General features: G+C 59.9%; 1 protein-coding gene across 1 annotated transcript; it reads left to right on the top strand.

The window, feature by feature from the left end:
- The first annotated feature begins 6,690 nt into the window (after window positions 1–6,690).
- On the top strand, window positions 6,691–20,363 carry PIP4P1 (phosphatidylinositol-4,5-bisphosphate 4-phosphatase 1). Its single transcript, XM_082780563.1, has 7 exons — window positions 6,691–6,785; window positions 7,587–7,759; window positions 9,352–9,458; window positions 11,220–11,325; window positions 15,339–15,391; window positions 16,700–16,790; window positions 18,843–20,363. The coding sequence occupies exons 1-7, from the start codon at window positions 6,713–6,715 to the stop codon at window positions 18,984–18,986; spliced, it is 747 nt and encodes a 248-aa protein (XP_082636689.1). The 5' UTR covers window positions 6,691–6,712; the 3' UTR covers window positions 18,987–20,363.
- Window positions 20,364–21,194: the final 831 nt, after the last annotated feature.

Below are 21,194 nucleotides of genomic sequence, written 5' to 3'. Positions count from 1 at the left end.
CCCTATAGCCTGCCCCATAGGCCCCTCCCAGCCCTATAGCGACCCCATAGGGCCCCCCCCAGCCCCATAGCCAGCCCCATAGCAACTCCCCAGCCCCATAGAGGCTCCCTCCAGCCCCATAGCCTGCCCCATAGTGACCCCAGGGCCCCATAGCGACCCCATAGAGACCCCCTAGCCCCATAGCGAGCCCCTAGCCCCATAGCCTGCCCCATAGGGTCACCCCAGCCCCATAGAGACCCCATAGAGACCCCTGGGCCCCATAGCGAGCCCCATAGGGACCCCATAGAGCCTCCCCAACCCCATAGCCTGCCCCATAGCGACCCCTGTGCCCCATAGTGTGCCCCATAGCAACCCCCCAGCCCCATAGCGAGCCCCATAGCGCCTCCTGAGCCCCATAGCAACCCTATAGGGATCCCCCCAGCCCCATAGCGACCCCATAGAAGCCCCTGTGCCCCACAGCCTGCCCCATAGCAGCTCTCTAGCCCCATAGAGGCCCCATAGAGCCCTCCCAGCCCCATAGCCTGCCCCATAGAGACCCCTGAGCCCCATAGCGACCCCATAGGGAGTCCCTCCAGCCCCAAAGCCTGCCCCATAGCGACCCCTGTGCCCCATAGCCTGCCCCATAGCGACTCCCTAGCCCCATAGAGGCCCCATAGCGACCCCATAGCGACCCCCCAGCCCCACAGCCTGCCCCATAGTGACTCTCTAGCCCCATAGCAGGCCCCATAGAGGCCCCTCTGCCCCATAGCGACCCCATAGAGCCCTCCCAGCCCCATAGAGGCCCCATAGCGACCCCATAGAGCCCTCCCAGCCCCATAGCCTGCCCCATAGCGAGTCCCTAGCCCCATAGCCTGCCCCATAGGGTCACCCCAGCCCCATAGAGACCCCATAGAGACCCCTGGGCCCCATAGCAAGCCCCATAGGAGCCCCATAGAGCCTCCCCAACCCCATAGCCTGCCCCATAGCGACCCCTGTGCCCCATAGCCTGCCCCATAGCGACCCCTGAGCCCCATAGCAAGCCCCATAGCGCCTCCTGAGCCCCATAGAGACCCCTGAGCCCCATAGCAACCCTATAGGGATCCCCCCAGCCCCATAGCGACCCCATAGAAGCCCCTGTGCCCCACAGCCTGCCCCATAGCGGCTCTCTAGCCCCATAGAGGCCCCATAGAGCCCTCCCAGCCCCATAGCCTGCCCCATAGAGACCCCTGAGCCCCATAGCCTGCCCCATAGCGACTCCCTAGCCCCATAGAGGCCCCATAGCGACCCCCCAGCCCCACAGCCTGCCCCATAGTGACTCTCTAGCCCCATAGCAGGCCCCATAGAGGCCCCTCTGCCCCATAGTGACCCCATAGAGACCCCCCCAGCCCCATAGCGAGCCCCATAGCGACCCCCAGGCCCCATAGAGGCCCCATAGCGACCCCATAGGGACCCCTCCAGCCCCATAGCGACCCCCGGGCCCCATAGTGACCCCATAGAGCCCCCCCAGCCCCATAACCTGCCCCATAGCGACCCCTGTGCCCCATAGAGACCCCATAGCCTGCCCCATAGGGACTCCCAAGCCCCATAGACACCCCCCAAGCCCCATAGCGACCCGATAGGGGCCCCCCAGCCCCATAGCGAGCCCCATAGCGACCCCTCAGCCCCACAGCCTGCCCCATAGGGTCACCCCAGCCCCATAGCCAGCCCCATAGAGCCCCCCTAGCCCTATAGCCAGCCCCATAGGGGCCCCCCAGCCCCATAGAGACCCCCCCAGCCCCATAGAGACCCCGTCTAGCCCCATAGCGTGCCCCACAGAGCCCCCCCAGCCCCATAGCCTGCCCCATAGAGACCCCTGAGCCCCATAGCAACCCCTAGGCCCCACAGCCTGCCCCATAGGGACTCCCCAGCCCCATAGCCTGCCCCATAGAGGCCCCTGTGCCCCATAGCGACCCCATAGCGACCCCCCAGCCCCATAGAGACCCCCCCAACCCCATAGCCTGCCCCATAGAGGCCCTTGTGCCCCATAGCCTGCCCCATAGAGCCTGCTGAGCCCCATAGCGACCCCATAGAGACCCCCCAGCCCCATAACCTGCCCCATAGAGACCCCTGAGCCCCATAGCGAGCCCCATAGAGACCCCCCCAGCCCCATAGCCTGCCCCATAGCGACCCCCAGGCCCCATAGAGGCCCCATAGAGGCCCCTCTGCCCCATAGCGACCCCATAGGGGCCCCCCCAGCCCCATAGCCTGCCCCATAGCGACCCCTAGGCCCCACAGCCTGCCCCATAGGGTCACCCCAGCCCCATAGCCTGCCCCATAGAGCCCCCCTAGCCCTATAGCTGGCCCCATAGCGACCCCCCAGCCCCATAGAGACCCCGTCTAGCCCCATAGCGAGCCCCACAGAGCCCCCCCAGCCCCATAGCCTGCCCCATAGAGACCCCTGAGCCCCATAGCAACCCCTAGGCCCCACAGCCTGCCCCATAGGGACTCCCCAGCCCCACAACCTGCCCCATAGAGGCCCCTGTGCCCCATAGCGACCCCATAGCGACCCCCCCAGCCCCATAGAGACCCCCCCAGCCCCATAGAGACCCCCCCAGCCCCATAGCCTGCCCCATAGAGTCCCTTCTGCCCCATAGCGAGCCCCATAGAGCCTGCTGAGCCCCATAGCGACCCCATAGGGGCCCCCCCAGCCCCATAACCTGCCCCATAGCGACCCCTGTGCCCCATAGAGACCCCATAGCCTGTCCCATAGGGACTCCCAAGCCCCATAGACACCCCCCAGCCCCATAGCGACCCCATAGCTACCCCTGTGCCCCATAGCCTGCCCCATAGCGACTCCCTCGCCCCATAGAGGCCCCATAGCAACCCCATAGCGACCCCCCAGCCCCACAACCTGCCCCATAGAGGCCCCTGTGCCCCATAGCGACCCCATAGAGACCCCCCAGCCCCATAGAGACCCCCCCCAGCCCCATAGCCTGCCCCATAGTGACCCCCCAGCCCCATAGCGAGCCCCATAGAGGCCCCATAGACCCCCCCCAGCCCCACAACCTGCCCCATAGAGCCCCCTAGCCCTATAGCTGGCCCCATAGCGACCCCCCCGCCCCATAGAGACCCCCCCAGCCCCATAGCCTGCCCCATAGAGACCCCTGAGCCCCATAGCAACCCCTAGGCCCCACAGCCTGCCCCATAGCGACCCCCCAGCCCCATAGAGACCCCCCCAGCCCCATAGAGACCCCCCCAGCCCCATAGCCTGCCCCATAGAGTCCCTTCTGCCCCATAGCGAGCCCCATAGGGCCTGCTGAGCCCCATAGCGACCCCATAGGGGCCCCCCCAGCCCCATAGCAGGCCCCATAGCGACCCCTGCGCCCCATAGAGACCCCATAGCCTGCCCCATAGGGACTCCCAAGCCCCATAGACACCCCCCAGCCCCATAGCGACCCCATAGCAACCCCCAGGCCCCATAGCTACCCCATAGGGACCCCTCCAGCCCCATAGCGACCCCATAGGGACCCCCCAGCCCCATAGAGGCCCCGTTTAGCCCCATAGCGAGCCCCACAGAGCCCCCCCAGCCCCATAGCCTGCCCCATAGGGCCTGCTGAGCCCCATAGCAACCCCTAGGCCCCACAGCCTGCCCCATAGCGACCCCCCAGCCCCATAGCGAGCCCCATAGAGGCCCCATAGACCCCCCCCAGCCCCATAGCCAGCCCCATAGAGACCCCCCCTGCCCCATAGTGAGCCCCATAGAGACCCCCCAGCCCCATAGCGAGCCCCCCAGCCCCATAGCCTGCCCCATAGAGGCCCTTGTGCCCCATAGCCTGCCCCATAGAGCCTGCTGAGCCCCATAGCGACCCCATAGGGGCCCCCCCTGCCCCATAGCCTGCCCCATAGCGACCCCTGTGCCCCATAGAGACCCCATAGCCTGCCCCATAGGGACTCCCAAGCCCCATAGCGACCCCATAGGGGCCCCCCAGCCCCATAGCGAGCCCCATAGCTACCCCTGTGCCCCATAGCCTGCCCCATAGCGACTCCCTCGCCCCATAGAGGCCCCATAGCGACCCCATAGCCACCCCCCAGCCCCACAGCCTGCCCCATAGTGACTCTCTAGCCCCATAGCAGGCCCCATAGAGACCCCTGTGCCCCATAGCGACCCCATAGAGACCCCCCAGCCCCATAGAGACCCCCCCAGCCCCATAGCCTGCCCCATAGAGACCCCTGAGCCCCATAGCAACCCCTAAGCCCCACAGCCTGCCCCATAGCGACCCCCCAGCCCCATAGAGACCCCCCCAGCCCCATAGAGACCCCCCCAGCCCCATAGCCTGCCCCATAGAGTCCCTTCTGCCCCATAGCGAGCCCCATAGAGCCTGCTGAGCCCCATAGCGACCCCATAGGGGCCCCCCCAGCCCCATAGCAGGCCCCATAGCGACCCCTGTGCCCCATAGAGACCCCATAGCCTGCCCCATAGGGACTCCCAAGCCCCATAGACACCCCCTAGCCCCATAGCGACCCCATAGGGGCCCCCCAGCCCCATAGCCTGCCCCATAGCGACTCCCTCGCCCCATAGAGGCCCCATAGCAACCCCATAGCGACCCCCCAGCCCCACAACCTGCCCCATAGAGGCCCCTGTGCCCCATAGCGACCCCATAGAGACCCCCCAGCCCCATAGAGACCCCCCCCAGCCCCATAGCCTGCCCCATAGTGACCCCCCAGCCCCATAGCGAGCCCCATAGAGGCCCCATAGACCCCCCCCAGCCCCACAACCTGCCCCATAGAGCCCCCTAGCCCTATAGCTGGCCCCATAGCGACCCCCCCGCCCCATAGAGACCCCCCCAGCCCCATAGCCTGCCCCATAGAGTCCCCTGAGCCCCATAGCGACCCCATAGGGGCCCCCCCAGCCCCATAGCGAGCCCCATAGAGACCCCCCAGCCCCATAGCGACCCCCCCAGCCCCATAGGGGCCCCCCCAGCCCCATAGCGACCCCCCTGCCCCATAGCCTGCCCCATAGGCCCCCCCCCAGCCCCACAGCGCCCCCCACGTGACCCCTCCCCCCACGTGACCCCTTCCCGCTCCGCCCCGCCCCCTCCCCTCCCCAACCCGGAAGCCGCGCGCTGATTGGCCGCCGGGGGGGCGGGACAGCGCGGCGGCGCCTTCCCATTGGCTGAACCCCCACGGCACCACCCGGAAGCGCTCCCAGACCCCCCAAAACCCCCAGAAAAGGCCTCAATCACCCTAATTAGCATCTAACCAGCGTCTAATTAGCATCTAATTAGCATCTAATTTGCATAAGGGGCTAATTAGGGGGGGTAGGAACCAAAAAGCGGGGGGCGGAACCAAAAGCGCGGGGTCGCGGCGCCGCCCGGAAGCCCCCGGGGGGGACACCGAGAGCGGGGCCCCCCCCTAAAGGGTCCCCCCCCCCCCCCGGGGGGTTCTGCGCATGCGCGCCCCGCGCTCACCTCCCCTCCATAGCAACCGGCCCCGACTGCGCCCCCCCCCCCCCCGGGAGCTGCCCTTATAAGGGGGGTGACGTCATAAAGGGGGCGTCGCGGCCCGGCCAATGGGGAGGGAGAGGGAAGGGGGAGGAGAGGGGTTGCCATGGGGACGGAGGGGAGCGGGGGGTCACGTGGGGGGAGGGAGCCAATAGGGAGAGAGGGAGGGGAAAGGGAGGGGCGGTTGCTATGGAGACGGGGGTGGAAAGGGGTGGGGGGTCACGTGATGGCGGGAGCCAATAGGAGAAGGGGAAAAGGAGCGGTTGCTATGGAGACGGGGGGTGGAGGGGGGTGGGTAGGGTCACGTGGCGCGAATGAGCCAATAGGAGGGGAGAAGGCGGGAAAAGGGGTGGCGGTTGCTATGGGGACAGGGGGAGGTGGCCGGAAGGGGATCACGTGACGCCAGACAGCCAATGGGAGGGCGGGTGAGCGGCGGGCGGGTGGTTGCTATGGAGACAGGGGGTGGGGGGGAGATCACGTGATGAGCGGAGCCAATAGAAGGAGAGAGGGAGGGGAAAGGGAGGGGCGGTTGCTATGGAGATGGGGGTGGAGGGGGCGGGAGGGGTCACGTGGTGCCAGGGAGCCAATGGGAGGAGAGAGGGAGGGAAAGGGAAGGGCGGTTGCTATGGGAACGGGGGGGTGGTGGCCGGAAGGGGATCACGTGAGGTGAAGGAGCCAATCAGGGGGCAGTAGAGCGGCAGGGGGAGGGGGCGGTTGCTATGGAGACGGGGGAGGTGGGGGAAGGGGTCACGTGGTGCCAGGGAGCCAATGAGAAAGCAGGGGAGGGGCGGTTGCTATGGGAACGGAGGGAGGTGGCCGGAAGGGGATCACGTGATGACAGGGAGCCAATAGGAGAAGGGGAAGGGAGGGGCGGTTGCTATGGAGACGAGGGGAGGTGGCGGGGAGGGAGTCACGTGACGGGAAAGAGCCAATAGGAGGAGAGGGAGGGGAAAGGGGAGGGGGCGGTTGCTATGGAGACGGGGGGTGGTGGCCAGAGGGGGGGTCACGTGATGCCAGGGAGCCAATCAGGGGGCAGGGGAGCGGCAGGGGGAGGGGGGCGGTTGCTATGGAGACGGGGGGAGCTGCCCCGGGGCGTCACGTGACGCGCGGCAGCCAATAGGAGGAGAGGAGGCGGGAACGGGAGGGGGGCGGTCGCTATGGAGACGGGGGGAGGTGGCCGGGAGGGGGGGTCACGTGACGCAAGCGAGCCAATGGGAGGGCGGGGCGGCGGTCACGTGAGGAGCGCGGCGGCGATGGCGGACGGGGAGCGGTCGCCGCTGCTGCCCGCGGAGGCTCCGGGGCCTGGGGCCGGGGGGGGCCCCGGGGGTGAGAGGGGGCGGGGCCTGGAGGGGTGTGGGCGGGGCTTTGAGGGGTGTGGGCGTGGCTTAAGGGGTGTGGGCGTGGCTTGAGGGGTGTGGGCGGGGCTTGAGGGCGGTGGGCGGGGTCTGGAGGGGGATGGGGAGGGGGTTGGGGGGGTGGGAGGGGCTCTGAGGGGGGTGGGCGGGGCTTATGGGGGTGGGAGGGGCCTCAGGGTGGTGGGTGGGGCTTAAGGGTGGAGGGAGGGGCTTCAGGGCGATGGGCGGAGCTTGTGTCGAAGGGGAGTGGCTTGGTAAAGGGGTGTGGCCGAGTGGGCGTGGCTTGATAAAGGAGGCGTGGCCTCGACACGGGCTTCTCCGCAGTGGGCGGGGCCTCAGGGGGCGGCTCGGGGCGCCTGGGCGTGGCTACAACCCCAGGGGGCGTGGCCAGAGCCGCTTGGCCACGCCCCCTCCCTCCTGGAACCGTTGCCGGGCAGCGAGGCCACGCCCCCTCCCTGCTAGACCCGTTGCTAGGCAACGGAGCCGCTCCCCCTCCCCTCCCTAAAGGTTGCTAGGCAACGAGGCCACGCCCCCTCCCTCCCCGGGAGCCGTTGCCAGGCAACAAGGCCACGCCCCCTCCCTTCCCGGGAGCCGTTGCTAGGCAACCAACTCGCTCCCCCCTCCCCTCCCTAAACGTTGCTAGGCAACGAGGCCACGCCCCCTCCGCTCCCGGGAGCCGTTGCCAGGCAACGAGGCCACGCCCCCTCCCAGCCCCGCCCCCCGTTGCTAGGCAACCGCCTCACTCCCCCCTCCCCTCCCTGCCCGTTGCCAGGCAACGCCCCCCCGGCCGGCCCCTCGGAGGCCCCGCCCCCTTACTCCCCATTGGGCAGCCCCGACGGGGGGGCGGGGCCGGCGGTCACGTGCCGCGTGTGCCAGGAGCCAATCAGCGTGGAGGGCAAGGCCCACCAGCACGTGGTCAAGTGCGGGCGGTGCCACGAGGCCACGGTAAGGGGGGGGGGGGGGAGGGGGGCGGGGCTTGCGGCGTGACGTCATTTTGGCGCGCCGCCTTTCCCGCGGTTTCCGGGGTTTTCCCGCGGTTTCCGGGGTTTTCCCGCGGTTTCCGGGGATTTTCCCGCGGTTTTTGAATTTTTTGGGTTTTTTTTGGGGCGATTTTTTTTTCTTTTTTCTTTTTTTTTTTTTTGGTTTATTTTGGGGTTTTTGGGGTTTTTTGGGGGCTTCTTTGGTGTTTTTTGTTTTTTTGTTTATTTTTTTCTGTGTTTTTTTTGTTTTTTTTCTTTTTTTTCTTTTTTTTTCTTTTTTTTTGTTTTTTTTTTTCTTTTGTTTTTTTTTGTTTTTTTTTTTTCCTTTTTTTCGTTTTTTTTGTTATTTTTGGGCTTTTTCGTTCATTTTTTGTTTGTGTTTTTTTTTTCGGAGTTTTTGGGTTTTTTTTGTTTTTTTCTCGATTTTCTTTTTTTTGTTGTTTTTTTTCCTTTTTTCCTTTTATTTAGATTTTTTGGTGTTTTTTGGTGGTTTTGGGGGATTTTGGTGAATTTCTGTTTTTTTTTTCCTATTTTCTTTTCTGTTTTTTTCCTGTTTTTTCTTTTTTTTTGATTTTTTTGAGTTTTTTGGGTTTTTTTTGGGTGTTTTTGGGGGGATTTTTGTTTTTTTTTGGTTTTTTTTGGGCCTTTCTTTGGGTTTTGGGGGATTTTTAGTTTTTTGGGGGTTTTTTTGTTTATTTTTGTTTTTTTCGGGGGGTTTGGGGGTTTTTGGGTTTTTGGGGGGGTTATTTGGGATTATTTGAGGTTTTTTGGGGTATTTGGGGTTATTTGGGGTTATTTGGGGGTTTTTGGTTATTTTGGGATTATTTGGGTTTATTTGGGGGGTTATTTTTGGGTTATTTTGCGTTATTTTTGGGTTATTTTGGGTTATTTTGGGATTATTTGGGTTTTTTGTTTTTTTGGAGGGTTATTTTGGGGTTATTTTGGAATTATTTGGGTTATTTTGGGGGTTAATTTCGGGTTATTTTGGGGTTATTTGGGTTTTTTGTTTTTTCTTTTTTTTTTTTTTGGTTATTTTGGGTTTATTTGGGGTTATTTGGGGTTATTTTTGGGTTATTTTGGGATTATTTGGGTTTATTTGGGGGTTTTGGTTTTTTTTGGGGTTATTTTGGGGTTATTTTGGAATTATTTGGGTTATTTTTGGGTTATTTTTGGATTATTTGTTTTTTTTGGGGGGGTTATTTGGGGGTTTTTGGCTTATTTTGGGGTTATTTGGGGTTATTTTGGGGTTATTTGGGGTTTTTGTTTTTTTTGGGGGGTTGTTTTTGGGTTGTTTTTGGGTTATTTTGGGTTATTTTGGGGGTTATTTGGAGGTTTTTGGGTTATTTTTGGGTTATTTTGGGGTTATTTTAGAATTATTTGGGCTTATTTTGGGCTTATTCGGGGTTTTGGGGGGTTATTTGGGGCTATTTTGGGTTATTTTGGGCTTATTCGGGGTTTTTGGGGCTTATTTTTTCCGTTGTTTTTTTGGGGTGTTTTTGGGGTGGTTTTGGGGTATTTTGGGTTTTTTTTTGACCCCTTTTCTCCCCCCCAACCCAGCCCATCCGGACGGCCCCCGGGGGCAAGCAGTACGTGCGCTGCCCCTGCAACTGCCTCCTGGTCTGCCGCGCCTCCGCCCGCCGCATCGCCTGCCCCCGGCCTTACTGGTGGGACTGGGAGGGACTGGGAGGGGGCTGGGGGGGACTGGGAGGGGGTTGGGGGGGACTGGGAGGGGGTTTGGGGGGGTTTGGGGGGATTTGGGGGGGTTATGGGGGGATTTGGGGGGGTTTTGGGGGGTTTTAGGGGGGGTTTTGGGGGACTGGGAGGGACTGGGGGATACTGGGAGGGGACTGGGATATACTGGGAGGGACTGGGAGGGGGTTGGGGGGGACTGGGAGGGGGTCTGGGGGGGATTTGGGGGGGTTTGGGGGGGTTATGGGGGGTTTTGGGGGGATTTAGGGGGGTTTGGGGGGACTGGGAGGGGACTGGGGGATACTGGGAGGGGACTGGGATATACTGGGAGGGACTGGGATAGACTGGGAGGGGGTTGGGGGGGAGTGGGAGGGGATTTGGGGGGGTTATGGGGGGATTTGGGGGGATTTGGGGGGATTTAGGGGGGTTTGGGGGGACTGGGAGGGACTGGGGGATACTGGGAGGGGACTGGGATATACTGGGAGGGCACTGGGATATACTGGGAGGGGATTGGGGGGGACTGGGATATACTGGGAGGGGACTGAGAGGGACTGGGAGGGGGTTTGGGGGGTTATGGGGGGATTTGGGGGGATTTAGGGGGGTTTTGGGGGACTGGGAGGGGACTGGGATATACTGGGATATACTGGGAGGGGGTTTTGGGGGACTGGGAGGGGGTTTGGGGGGATTTGGGGGGGGCTTGGGGGGGTTATGGGGGGTTTTGGGGGGATTTAGGGGGGTTTTGGGGGACTGGGAGGGACTGGGGGATACTGGGAGGGCACTGGGATATACTGGGAGGGACTGGGATAGACTGGGAGGGGGTTGGGGGGGACTGGGAGGGGGTTGGGGGGGAGTGGGAGGGGGTTTGGGGGGATTTGGGGGGGTTTGGGGGGGTTATGGGGGGATTTGGGGGGGTTTTGGGGGACTGGGAGGGACTGGGGGATACTGGGAGGGGACTGGGATATACTGGGAGGGACTGGGATAGACTGGGAGGGACTGGGAGGGGGTTTGGGGGGGATTTGGGGGGGTTTTGGGGGGATTTAGGAGGGTTTTGGGGGACTGGGAGGGGACTGGGATATACTGGGAGGGGACTGGGAGGGACTGGGAGGGGGTTGGGAGGGTTATGGCGGGTTTAGGGGGCACTGGGATGGACTGGGAGATACTGGGAGGGGACTGGGAGGGGACTGGGGTATACTGGGATGGACTGGGAGGGCACTGGGGTATACTGGGGGGGACTGGGAGGGGTTTTGGGGGGGTTTAGGGGGCACTGGGATGGACTGGGATATACTGGGAGGGGCTCTGGGGTCACTGGGAGGGACTGGGAGGGGATATGGGGGCACTGGGATATACTGGGAGGACACTGGGATGGACTGGGATATACTGGGAGGGGATATGGGGGCACTGGGAGGGGGGTAAGGGGTTACTGGGATGTACTGGGAGGGACTGGAGAGGACTGGGAGGGGGTTATGGGTGTACTGGGAGGGCACTGGGAGGGACTGGGACGAACTGGGAGCGGCTCTGGGGGCACTGGGATGCACTGGGAGCAGCTGGGGGGGGCTCCCAGTCCCTCCCAGTCCCCTCCCAGTCCCTTCCAGTATCCCCCAGTCCCCCCCAAACCCCTCCCAGTCCCCCCCCAGTCCCCTCCCAGTATCCCCCAGTCCCCCCCAAACCCCTCCCAGTCCCTCCCAGTGCCCCCAGCCCCCCCTCCCAGTGCTCCCAGTATAACCCAGTGCTCCCAGTAAGCGCATCATCAACCTGGGCCCGGTGCAGGGGGGGGCGCCCAGCCCCGAGCCCCCCCCCGGCGGCGTGCGGGTGGCCTGCGCCCACTGCGGGGCCCCCTTCCTGGTGAGTCACCCCAAAAAAAACACCCCAAAAACACCCAAAAACGGGCAAAACGGACCCAAAAGGGATCCCGGGACCCAAAAGTGCCAGAAACGGCCCCAAAATGGGGGTAAAATGGGGTAAAAAGGGCTCAAAATGGGCCCAAAATGACCAAAAATGGTATTTAGGGTCATGAAAAACAGACCCAAAATGGCCCTAAAATGACCCTAAAAGACCCCAAAAAGGGCAAAATGGCCCCAAAAGGGATCCCGGGACCCAAAAGTGCCTGAAATTGCCCCAAAATGGGGGTAAAATGGGGTAAAAAGGGCTCAAAATGGGCCCAAAATGGCCAAAAGTGGTATTTAGGGTCAGGGAATGGTCCCAAAATGGCCCCAAAATGACCCTAAAAGGGGCAAAATGGACCCAAAAGGGAGCCCGGGACCCAAAACTGCCTGAAATGGCCCCAAAATGGGAGTGAAATGGGGTTAAAAAGGCTTAAAATGGCCAAAAATGGTATTTAGGATCGGGAAATGGCCCCACAATTACCCTAAAGTGGCCCTAAAATGACCCTAAATGGGGTAAAATGGACCCAAAAGGGATCCCGGGACCCAAAAGTGCCTGAAATTGCCCCAAAATGGGAGCGAAATGGGGTAAAAAAGGCTTAAAATGGCCCTAAAATGACCAAAAATGGTATTTAGGGTCATGAAATGGTCCCAAAATGGCCCTAAAATGACCCTAAAAGACCCCAAAAAGGGCAAAATGGCCCCAAAAGGGATGTGAGGACCCAGAAGTGCCTGAAATTGCCCCAAAATGGGAGTGAAATGGGGAGAAAAGGGCTCAAAATGGGCCCAAAATGTCCAAAAGTGGTATTTAGGGTCATGAAATGATCCCAAAATGGCCCCAAAATGGCCCTAAAATGACCCTAAAAGGGGTAAAATGGACCCAAAAGGGAGCCCGGGACCCAAAACTGCCTGAAATGGCCCCAAAATGGGGGCGAAATGGGAGGGAAAGGGGTCAAAATGGGCCCAAAATGGCCAAAAGTGGTATTTAGGGTCAGGGAATGGCCCCAAAATGTCCCCAAAAACACCCAAAAATGGGCAAAATGGACCCAAAAGGGATGTGAGGACCCAAAATTGCCTGAAATGGCCCCAAAATGGGAGTGAAATGGGGTAAAAAGGGCTCAAAATGGGCCTAAAATGGACGAAAATGGTATTTAGGGTCATGAAATGATCCCAAAATGGCCCCAAAATGGCCCTAAAATGACCCTAAAAGGGGTAAAATGGACCCAAAAGGGAGCCCGGGACCCAAAACTGCCTGAAATGGCCCCAAAATGGGGGCGAAATGGGAGGGAAAGGGGTCAAAATGGGCCCAAAATGGCCAAAAGTGGTATTTAGGGTCAGGGAATGGCCCCAAAATGTCCCCAAAAACACCCAAAAATGGGCAAAATGGACCCAAAAGGGATCCCGGGACCCAAAAGTGCCAGAAACGGCCCCAAAATGGGGGCGAAATGGGAGGGAAAGGGGTCAAAATGGGCCTAAAATGGACAAAAATGGTATTTAGGGTCAGGGAATGGTCCCAAAATGACCCTAAAATGACCCGAAAAGGGGAGAAATGGACCCAAAAGGGATGTGAGGACCCAAAAGTGCCTGAAATTGCCCCAAAATGGGAGCGAAATGGGGTAAAAAGGGCTCAAAATGGGCCCAAAATGACCAAAAATGGTATTTAGGGTCAGGGAATAGCCCCACAATTACCCTAAAGTGGCCCTAAAATGACCCTAAAAGGGGCAAAATGGCCCCAAAAGGGACCCCGGGACCCAAAAGTGCCTGAAATTGCCCCAAAATGGGAGTGAAATTGGGTAAAAAAGGCTAAAAATGGCCGAAAATGGTATTTAGGATCGGGAAATGGCCCCACAATTACCCTAAAGTGGCCCTAAAATGACCCTAAAAGGGGCAAAATGGACCCAAAAGGGACCTGGGGACCCAGAAGTGTCCGAAATTGCCCCAAAATGGGAGTGAAATTGGGTAAAAAAGGCTTAAAATGGCCCTAAAATGACCAAAAATGGTATTTAGGGTCATGAAATGGTCCCAAAATGGCCCTAAAATGACCCTAAAAGACCCCAAAAAGGGCAAAATGGCCCCAAAAGGGATGTGAGGACCCAGAAGTGCCTGAAATTGCCCCAAAATGGGAGTGAAATGGGGAGAAAAGGGCTCAAAATGGGCCCAAAATGTCCAAAAGTGGTATTTAGGGTCATGAAATGATCCCAAAATGGCCCCAAAATGGCCCTAAAATGACCCTAAAAGGGGTAAAATGGACCCAAAAGGGAGCCCGGGACCCAAAACTGCCTGAAATGGCCCCAAAATGGGGGCGAAATGGGAGGGAAAGGGGTCAAAATGGGCCCAAAATGGCCAAAAGTGGTATTTAGGGTCAGGGAATGGCCCCAAAATGTCCCCAAAAACACCCAAAAATGGGCAAAATGGACCCAAAAGGGATGTGAGGACCCAAAATTGCCTGAAATGGCCCCAAAATGGGAGTGAAATGGGGTAAAAAGGGCTCAAAATGGGCCTAAAATGGACGAAAATGGTATTTAGGGTCATGAAATGATCCCAAAATGGCCCCAAAATGGCCCTAAAATGACCCTAAAAGGGGTAAAATGGACCCAAAAGGGAGCCCGGGACCCAAAACTGCCTGAAATGGCCCCAAAATGGGGGCGAAATGGGAGGGAAAGGGGTCAAAATGGGCCCAAAATGGCCAAAAGTGGTATTTAGGGTCAGGGAATGGCCCCAAAATGTCCCCAAAAACACCCAAAAATGGGCAAAATGGACCCAAAAGGGATCCCGGGACCCAAAAGTGCCAGAAACGGCCCCAAAATGGGGGCGAAATGGGAGGGAAAGGGGTCAAAATGGGCCTAAAATGGTATTTAGGGTCAGGGAATGGTCCCAAAATGACCCTAAAATGACCCGAAAAGGGGAGAAATGGACCCAAAAGGGATGTGAGGACCCAAAAGTGCCTGAAATTGCCCCAAAATGGGAGCGAAATGGGGTAAAAAGGGCTCAAAATGGGCCCAAAATGACCAAAAATGGTATTTAGGGTCAGGGAATAGCCCCACAATTACCCTAAAGTGGCCCTAAAATGACCCTAAAAGGGGCAAAATGGCCCCAAAAGGGACCCCGGGACCCAAAAGTGCCTGAAATTGCCCCAAAATGGGAGTGAAATTGGGTAAAAAAGGCTAAAAATGGCCGAAAATGGTATTTAGGATCGGGAAATGGCCCCACAATTACCCTAAAGTGGCCCTAAAATGACCCTAAAAGGGGCAAAATGGACCCAAAAGGGACCTGGGGACCCAGAAGTGTCCGAAATTGCCCCAAAATGGGAGTGAAATTGGGTAAAAAAGGCTTAAAATGGCCCCAAAATGGCCCAAAATGGTATTTAGGATCAGGAAATGGCCCCACAATTACCCTAAAGTGGCCCTAAAATGACCCTAAAAGGGGCAAAATGGCCCCAAAAGGGATCCCGGGACCCAAAAGTGCCAGAAATGGCCCCAAAATGGGGGCGAAACGGGAGGGAAAGGGGTCAAAATGGGCCTAAAATGGACAAAAATGGTATTTAGGGTCAAGGAATGGTCCCAAAATGGCCCTAAAATGACCCTAAAAGGGGTAAAACGGACCCAAAAGGGACCTGGGGACCCAAAAGTGCCAGAAATTGCCCCAAAATGGGACCGAAACAGGGAGAAGAGGCCCCAAAATGGCCAAAAATGGCCAAAAGTAGATTTAGGATCGTGAAATGGCCCTAAAATGACCCCAAAAGGGGGGGAAATGACCCCAAAAGCACCTGGAGACCCAAAAGTGCCCGAAATTGCCCCAAAATGGGACCGAAATGGGGAAAAAATGGCCCTAAAAGTGGGGAAACGGCCCCAAAAGCGCTTTGGGGCCCCAAAAGTGCCCGAAACGGCCCCAAAAGTGCCCGGCAGCGTCCCCTAAACCCCCCTGACCCCAAAAGTCCCAAAATCGCCTGTTTTGAGCCCAAAATCGTGCCCTTAGTGCGGCGAGCTGGCCGAGCGCAGCCTGGCCCGGTGCCCCCACTGCCGCAAGGTGTGAGTGACCCTATAGGGGATATAGGGGATGTGGGGGGGGGGGGGGACCCTATAGGGGACCCTATAGGGGATGGGGGGGGGGGGGGACCCTATAGGGGACCCTATAGGGTGGGGGGACCCTATAGGGGGTGAGGGGACCCTATAGGGGATGGGGGGGTCCTATAGGGGCAGGGGGGACCCTATAGGGGACGTATGGGGTGGGGAGGACCCTATAGGGGGTGGGGGACCCTATAGGGGACCATATAGGGGGGGGGGGGTCCTATAGGGGTGATTGGGAGCCTATGGGGGCAGGGGGGACCCTATAGGGTGGGGGGGGGCTATAGGGGATGGGGGGACCCTATAGGGGACGTATAGGGTGGGGGGGCTTATGGGACCCTATAGGGGGTGATGGGGTCCTATAGGGGTGATTGGGAGCCTATAGGGGACGTATAGGGTGGGGGGGGGCTATAGGGGGTGGGGGGACCCTATAGGGGTGATTGGGACCCTATAGGGGTGGGGGGGGCTATAGGGGACAGGGGGACCCTATAGGGGGTGATCCTATAGAGGGGACCCTATAGGGGGTGGGGGGCCTTATAGGGGACGTATGGGGGATGGGGGGGGGTATGGGACCCTATAGGGGGTGGGAGACCCTATAGGGGTGGGGGGGTCCTATAGGGGGTGAGGGGAGCCTATAGGGGACATATAGGGGATGGGGGGGCCCTATAGGGGTGACTGGGACCCTATAGGGGTTATGGGATCCTATAGGGGCAGGGGGACCCTATAGTGGGGGGGGGGGCTATAGGGGTGAGGGGGACCCTATAGGGGAAAGGGGGACCCTATAAGGGTGAGGGAGGTTATGGGACCCTATAGGGGGTGGGGGGAGCCTATGGGGGGTGAGGGGACCCTATAGGGGACGTATGGGGTGGGGGGGGGCTATAGGGGTGACTGGGACCCTATGGGGGGGGGGGGGGCTATAGGGGATGGGGGGACCCTATAGGGGGTGGGGAGATCCTATAGGGCCGGGGGGGGCCCTATAGGGGGTGATGGGGTCCTATAGGGGGTGGGGGACCCTATAGGGGATGTATAGGGGATGGGGGGGTTATGGGACCCTATAGGGGGTGGGGGGAGCCTATAGGGGCTTATGGGGTCCTATAGGGGCCCTATAGGGGATGGGGGCGCCCTATAGGGTGGGGGTGACCCTATAGGGGGTGGGGGGGTCGGGGGGGTCCCTATAGGGCTGGGGGCGCCCCTATAGGGTGGGGGGGGTCCCTATAGGGTGGGGGGGGCCCTATAGGGGCGCTCCTATAGGGTCCCCCCCCCCCCCCCCAGGTCCGCGGTGGGCTCCGGCCTCCCCCGGCGCCGCTGCCTCTGCTGCCTGCTGGGGGGGATCCTGCTGGGGGCCGCCGCCTGCGGGCTGGCCGTGAGTACTGGGAGGCACTGGGATATACTGGGAGGGACTGGGAGGGACTGGGAGGGGGTTTGGGGGGGATTTGGGGGGATTTGGGGGGGTTTTGGGGGGTTTTGGGGGGTTTTGGGGGGATTTTGGGGGACTGGGATGTACTGGGATATACTGGGAGGGACTGGGATATACTGGGAGGGGGCTGGGGGGGCACTGGGAGGGACTGGGGGGCACTGGGAGGGACTGGGGGGCACTGGGAGGGGGTTTGGGGGGGGTTTGGGGGGGATTTAGGGGGGATTTAGGGGGATTTAGGGGGGTTTTGGGGCACTGGGAGGGACTGGGATGTACTGGGAGGGGACTGGGGTATACTGGGATATACTGGGAGGGGACGGGGAGGGACTGGGAGGGGGTTATAGGGGCATTTGGGGGGGTTTTGGGGGGTTTTAGGGGACTGGGAGGCACTGGGAGATACTGGGATATACTGGGAGGAGACTGGGGTATACTGGGATATACTGGGAGGGACTGGGAGGGGGCTGGGGGGGCACTGGGAGGGACTGGGGGGCACTGGGAGGGGGTTTGGGGGGGATTTGGGGGGATTTTGGGGGGTTTTGGGGCACTGGGAGGGGACTGGGATGTACTGGGAGGGACTGGGAGGGGACTGGGGTATACTGGGATATACTGGGAGGGGACTGGGAGGGGACTGGGATAGACTGGGAGGGGGTTATAGGGGCATATGGAGGGGTTTTGGGGGAAATTTGGGGGGTTTTGGGGTACTGGGAGGGACTGGGAGATACTGGGAGGGGACTGGGAGGAGACTGGGGTATACTGGGATAGACTGGGAGGGGACTGGGAGATACTGGGAGGGGACTGGGAGGGACTGGGAGGGGGTTTGGGGGGGATTTGGGGGATTTGGGGGGGATTGGGATGTACTGGGATATACTGGGAGGGGACTGGGGTGTACTGGGAGGGAACTGGGAGGGGACTGGCGGATACTGGGGTATACTGGGAGGGACTGGGAGGGACTGGGAAGGGTTATGGGGGGATTTGGGGGGAATTTAGGGGGGTTTTGGGGGACTGGGAGGGACTGGGAGATACTGGGAGGCAACTGGGATATACTGGGATAGACTGGGAGGGGACTGGGAGGGGTTATGGGGGGGGTTTGGGGCACTGGGAGGGGTTTTGGGGGACTGGTTTGGACTGGGAGGAGACTGGGAGATACTGGGAGGGAACTGGGAGGGTACTGGGGGATACTGGGATAGACTGGGAGGGGACTGGGAGGGACTGGGGGATACTGGGATATACTGGGAGGCACTGGGAGGGGTTTGGGGGAGCACTGGGAGCGACTGGGATATACTGGGAGGAGACTGGGATATACTGGGAGGGCACTGGGCTATACTGGGAGAGGGTTTGGAGGATACTGGGGATACTGGGAAGGTTCTTTTGGGCTACTGGTGTGTACTGGTTTGTACTGGGACGGTGTTTTCTGGCCTTGTTTCTTACTGGTATGTACTGGGAGGGCCTTTCTGGGTTACTGGGCCATACTGGGATGTACTGGGAGAGGGTTTGAGGACTCTGGGCCATACTGGGATATACTGGTGGGGCCTTTTTGGGTTACTGGTGTGTACTGGTTTGTACTGGGACGGCGTTTTCTGGCCTCGTTCCTTACCGGTATGTACTGGGAGGGCCTTTTTGGGCTCCCAGTCCCTACTGGGCCCCTACTGGTCCATACTGGGATGTACTGGGAGAGGGTCTGGGGTTCCTGGGGATACTGGGAGAGCCTTTTGGGTTACTGGTGCGTACTGGTTTGTACTGGGATGGCGTTTTCCAGCCTCGTTCCTTACCGGTATGTACTGGGAGGGCCTTTTTGGGTTACTGGGCCATACTGGGATGTACTGGGAGAGGGTCTGGGGTTCCTGGGGATACTGGTGAGGCCTTTCTGGATTACTGGTGCATACTGGTTTGTACTGGGACGGCGTTTTCCGGCCTCGTTCCTTACCGGTATGTACTGGGAGGGCCTTTCTGGGTTACTGGCCCATACTGGGCCCTTACTGGTCCGTACTGGTCCCCCCCCAGGTGGGCACGTGGGCGGCCGCCCGGCGTTTCGGGGCCCTGCACGCGGCCTGGGCCCTGCTGGTGGCCGGGGCCGGCGCCTGCCTCCTGCGGGCCGGCTACTGGGGCTGCCTGCGGGTCAGCCACCCCCTGCCCCGTCACGCCTGAACACGCCTGAACACGCCTGGGACACGCCTGGGACACGCCTGGCACGTGGGGCGCGTGTCGGGCGCGTGTGGGGGCGCCGGGCGGGATGGGGGCGTGGGGACATGCTAAGGACATGCTTGGGTCATGGGAACATGCTAAGGACATGCTTTTGTCATGGGACATGTTAAGGACATGCCTTGGTCATGTGACATCCATTGGACATGCTTAGGTCATGGGAACATGCTTCAGACATGCTTCGGGCATGGAACATGTTAAGGACATGCTTAGGTCATGGGACATCCATTGGACATGCCCTGGTCATGGGACATGCTTCTGACATGCTTCGGTCATAGGAACATGCTTCGGGCATGGGAACATGTTAAGGACATGCTTGAGTCATGGGACATGTTAAGGACATGCTTAGGTCATGCGACACCCATTGGACATGCTTCGGTCATGGAACATGTTAAGGACATGCTTAGGGCGTGGGACATGTTAAGGACATGGGAACATGCTAAGGACATGCTTAGGTCATGCGACATCCATTGGACATGCTTCGGGCATGGGAACATGTTAAGGACATGCTTGGGTCATGTGACATCCATCAGACACGTTTGAGTCATGGAACATGTTAAGGACATGCTTAAATCATGGGATATCCATTGGACATGCTTGAGTCATGTGACGTGCTTCGGACATGCTTCGGTCATGGGAACACGCTTCGGTCATGGGACACGTGTTGGACATGCTTAGGGCATGGGAGAGCCACCGGACACGCTTGGGTCATGGGAACATGTTAAGGACATGCTTAAGTCATACGCCATCCATTGGACACGCTTGAGTCCTGGAACATGTTAAGGACATGCTTCCGTCATGGGATGCCCATCGGACACGCCTGCGTCATGGGAGAGCCATCGGACATGCTTCGGTCATGGGAACATGTTAAGAACACGCTTAGATCACGGGACATCCACTGGACACGCTTCGGTCCCGGGAACACGCTAAGGACACGCTAAGGTCACGTGACACCCATCGGGCACACCGGCCTCACGGGACACGCTAAGGTCATGGGAACATGCTAAGGACACGCGAAGATCATGGGAACGTGCTACGGTCATGTGATCATGTTAAGACCATGGGAACATGCTAAGGACATGCTAAGATCATGGGAACATGCTAAGGACGTGCTAAGGTCATGGGAACATGCTAAGGACATGCTAAGGTCATGGGAACATGCTAAGGACATGCTAAGGTCATGTGACCCCGCCCCGAACACGCCTGGAACACGCTAAGGTCACGTGACCCCGCCCGGAACACGCTAAGGTCACGTGACCCCGCCCCGAACACGCTAAGGACATGCGTGACGTCATCGGGGGGGGGCGGTGACGTCACGGCCCCGCCCCCCCCCCCGCATGCCCCTCCCCCCCCCCGTTGTGTATCCCCGGGAAGGATAAAAAAGGGGCGGGGCCAGACCCGGAGGCGGCTCCTGATTGGGCGGGGGCGGGAGGGGGCGGGGTCAGGGGGGCAAAGGGGTCATCGGGGGTCATTGGGGTCAGGGGGGGGTCAATGGGGTCAATGGGGGGGGGTTATGGGGTCATGGGGGGGGTCTATGGGGTCAGGGGGGGTTATGGGGTCAAGGGGGGTCAAGGGGGGGTCAATGGGGTCAAGGGGGGGTTATGGGGTCAAGGGGGGGGTTATGGGGTCATGGGGGGTCAATGGGGGTCAAGGGGGGGTTATGGGGTCAAGGGGGGGTTATGGGGTCATGGGGGGTTAATGGGGTCAAGGGGGGGTCAAGGGGGGGGTTATGGGGTCATGGGGGGTTAATGGGGTCAAGGGGGGGTCAAGGGGGGGGTTATGGGGTCATGGGGGGGTTATGGGGTCAAGGGGGTTGGTTATAGGGTCAAAGGGGGTCAAGGGGGGTCAAAGGGGGTCAAGGGGGGGTTATGGGGTCAAGGGGGGTGGTTATAGGGTCGGGGGGGTTATAGGGTCAAGGGGGGTCAATGGGGTCAAGGGGGGGTCAATGGGGTCAAGGGGGGTCAAATGGGGGGGTTATGGGGTCAAGGGGGAGTTATAGGATCAAGGGGGGTGGTTATGGGGTCAAGGGGGGGGGTTATGGGGTCAAGGGGGGTGGTTATAGGGTTGGGGGGGCATTATAGGGTCAGGGGGGATTAATGGGGTCACGGGGGGCGTCTATAGGGCCAGGGAGGGTTATAGGGTCAAGGGGGGGGT

The sequence above is a fragment of the Aythya marila genome (genome assembly GCF_965140915.1).
Source record: "Aythya marila genome assembly, chromosome: 28".
Taxonomy (NCBI): domain Eukaryota; kingdom Metazoa; phylum Chordata; class Aves; order Anseriformes; family Anatidae; genus Aythya; species Aythya marila.
The sequence above is the reverse complement of the archived record's forward strand: the minus strand, read 5'-3'. Positions and strand labels throughout refer to the sequence as shown.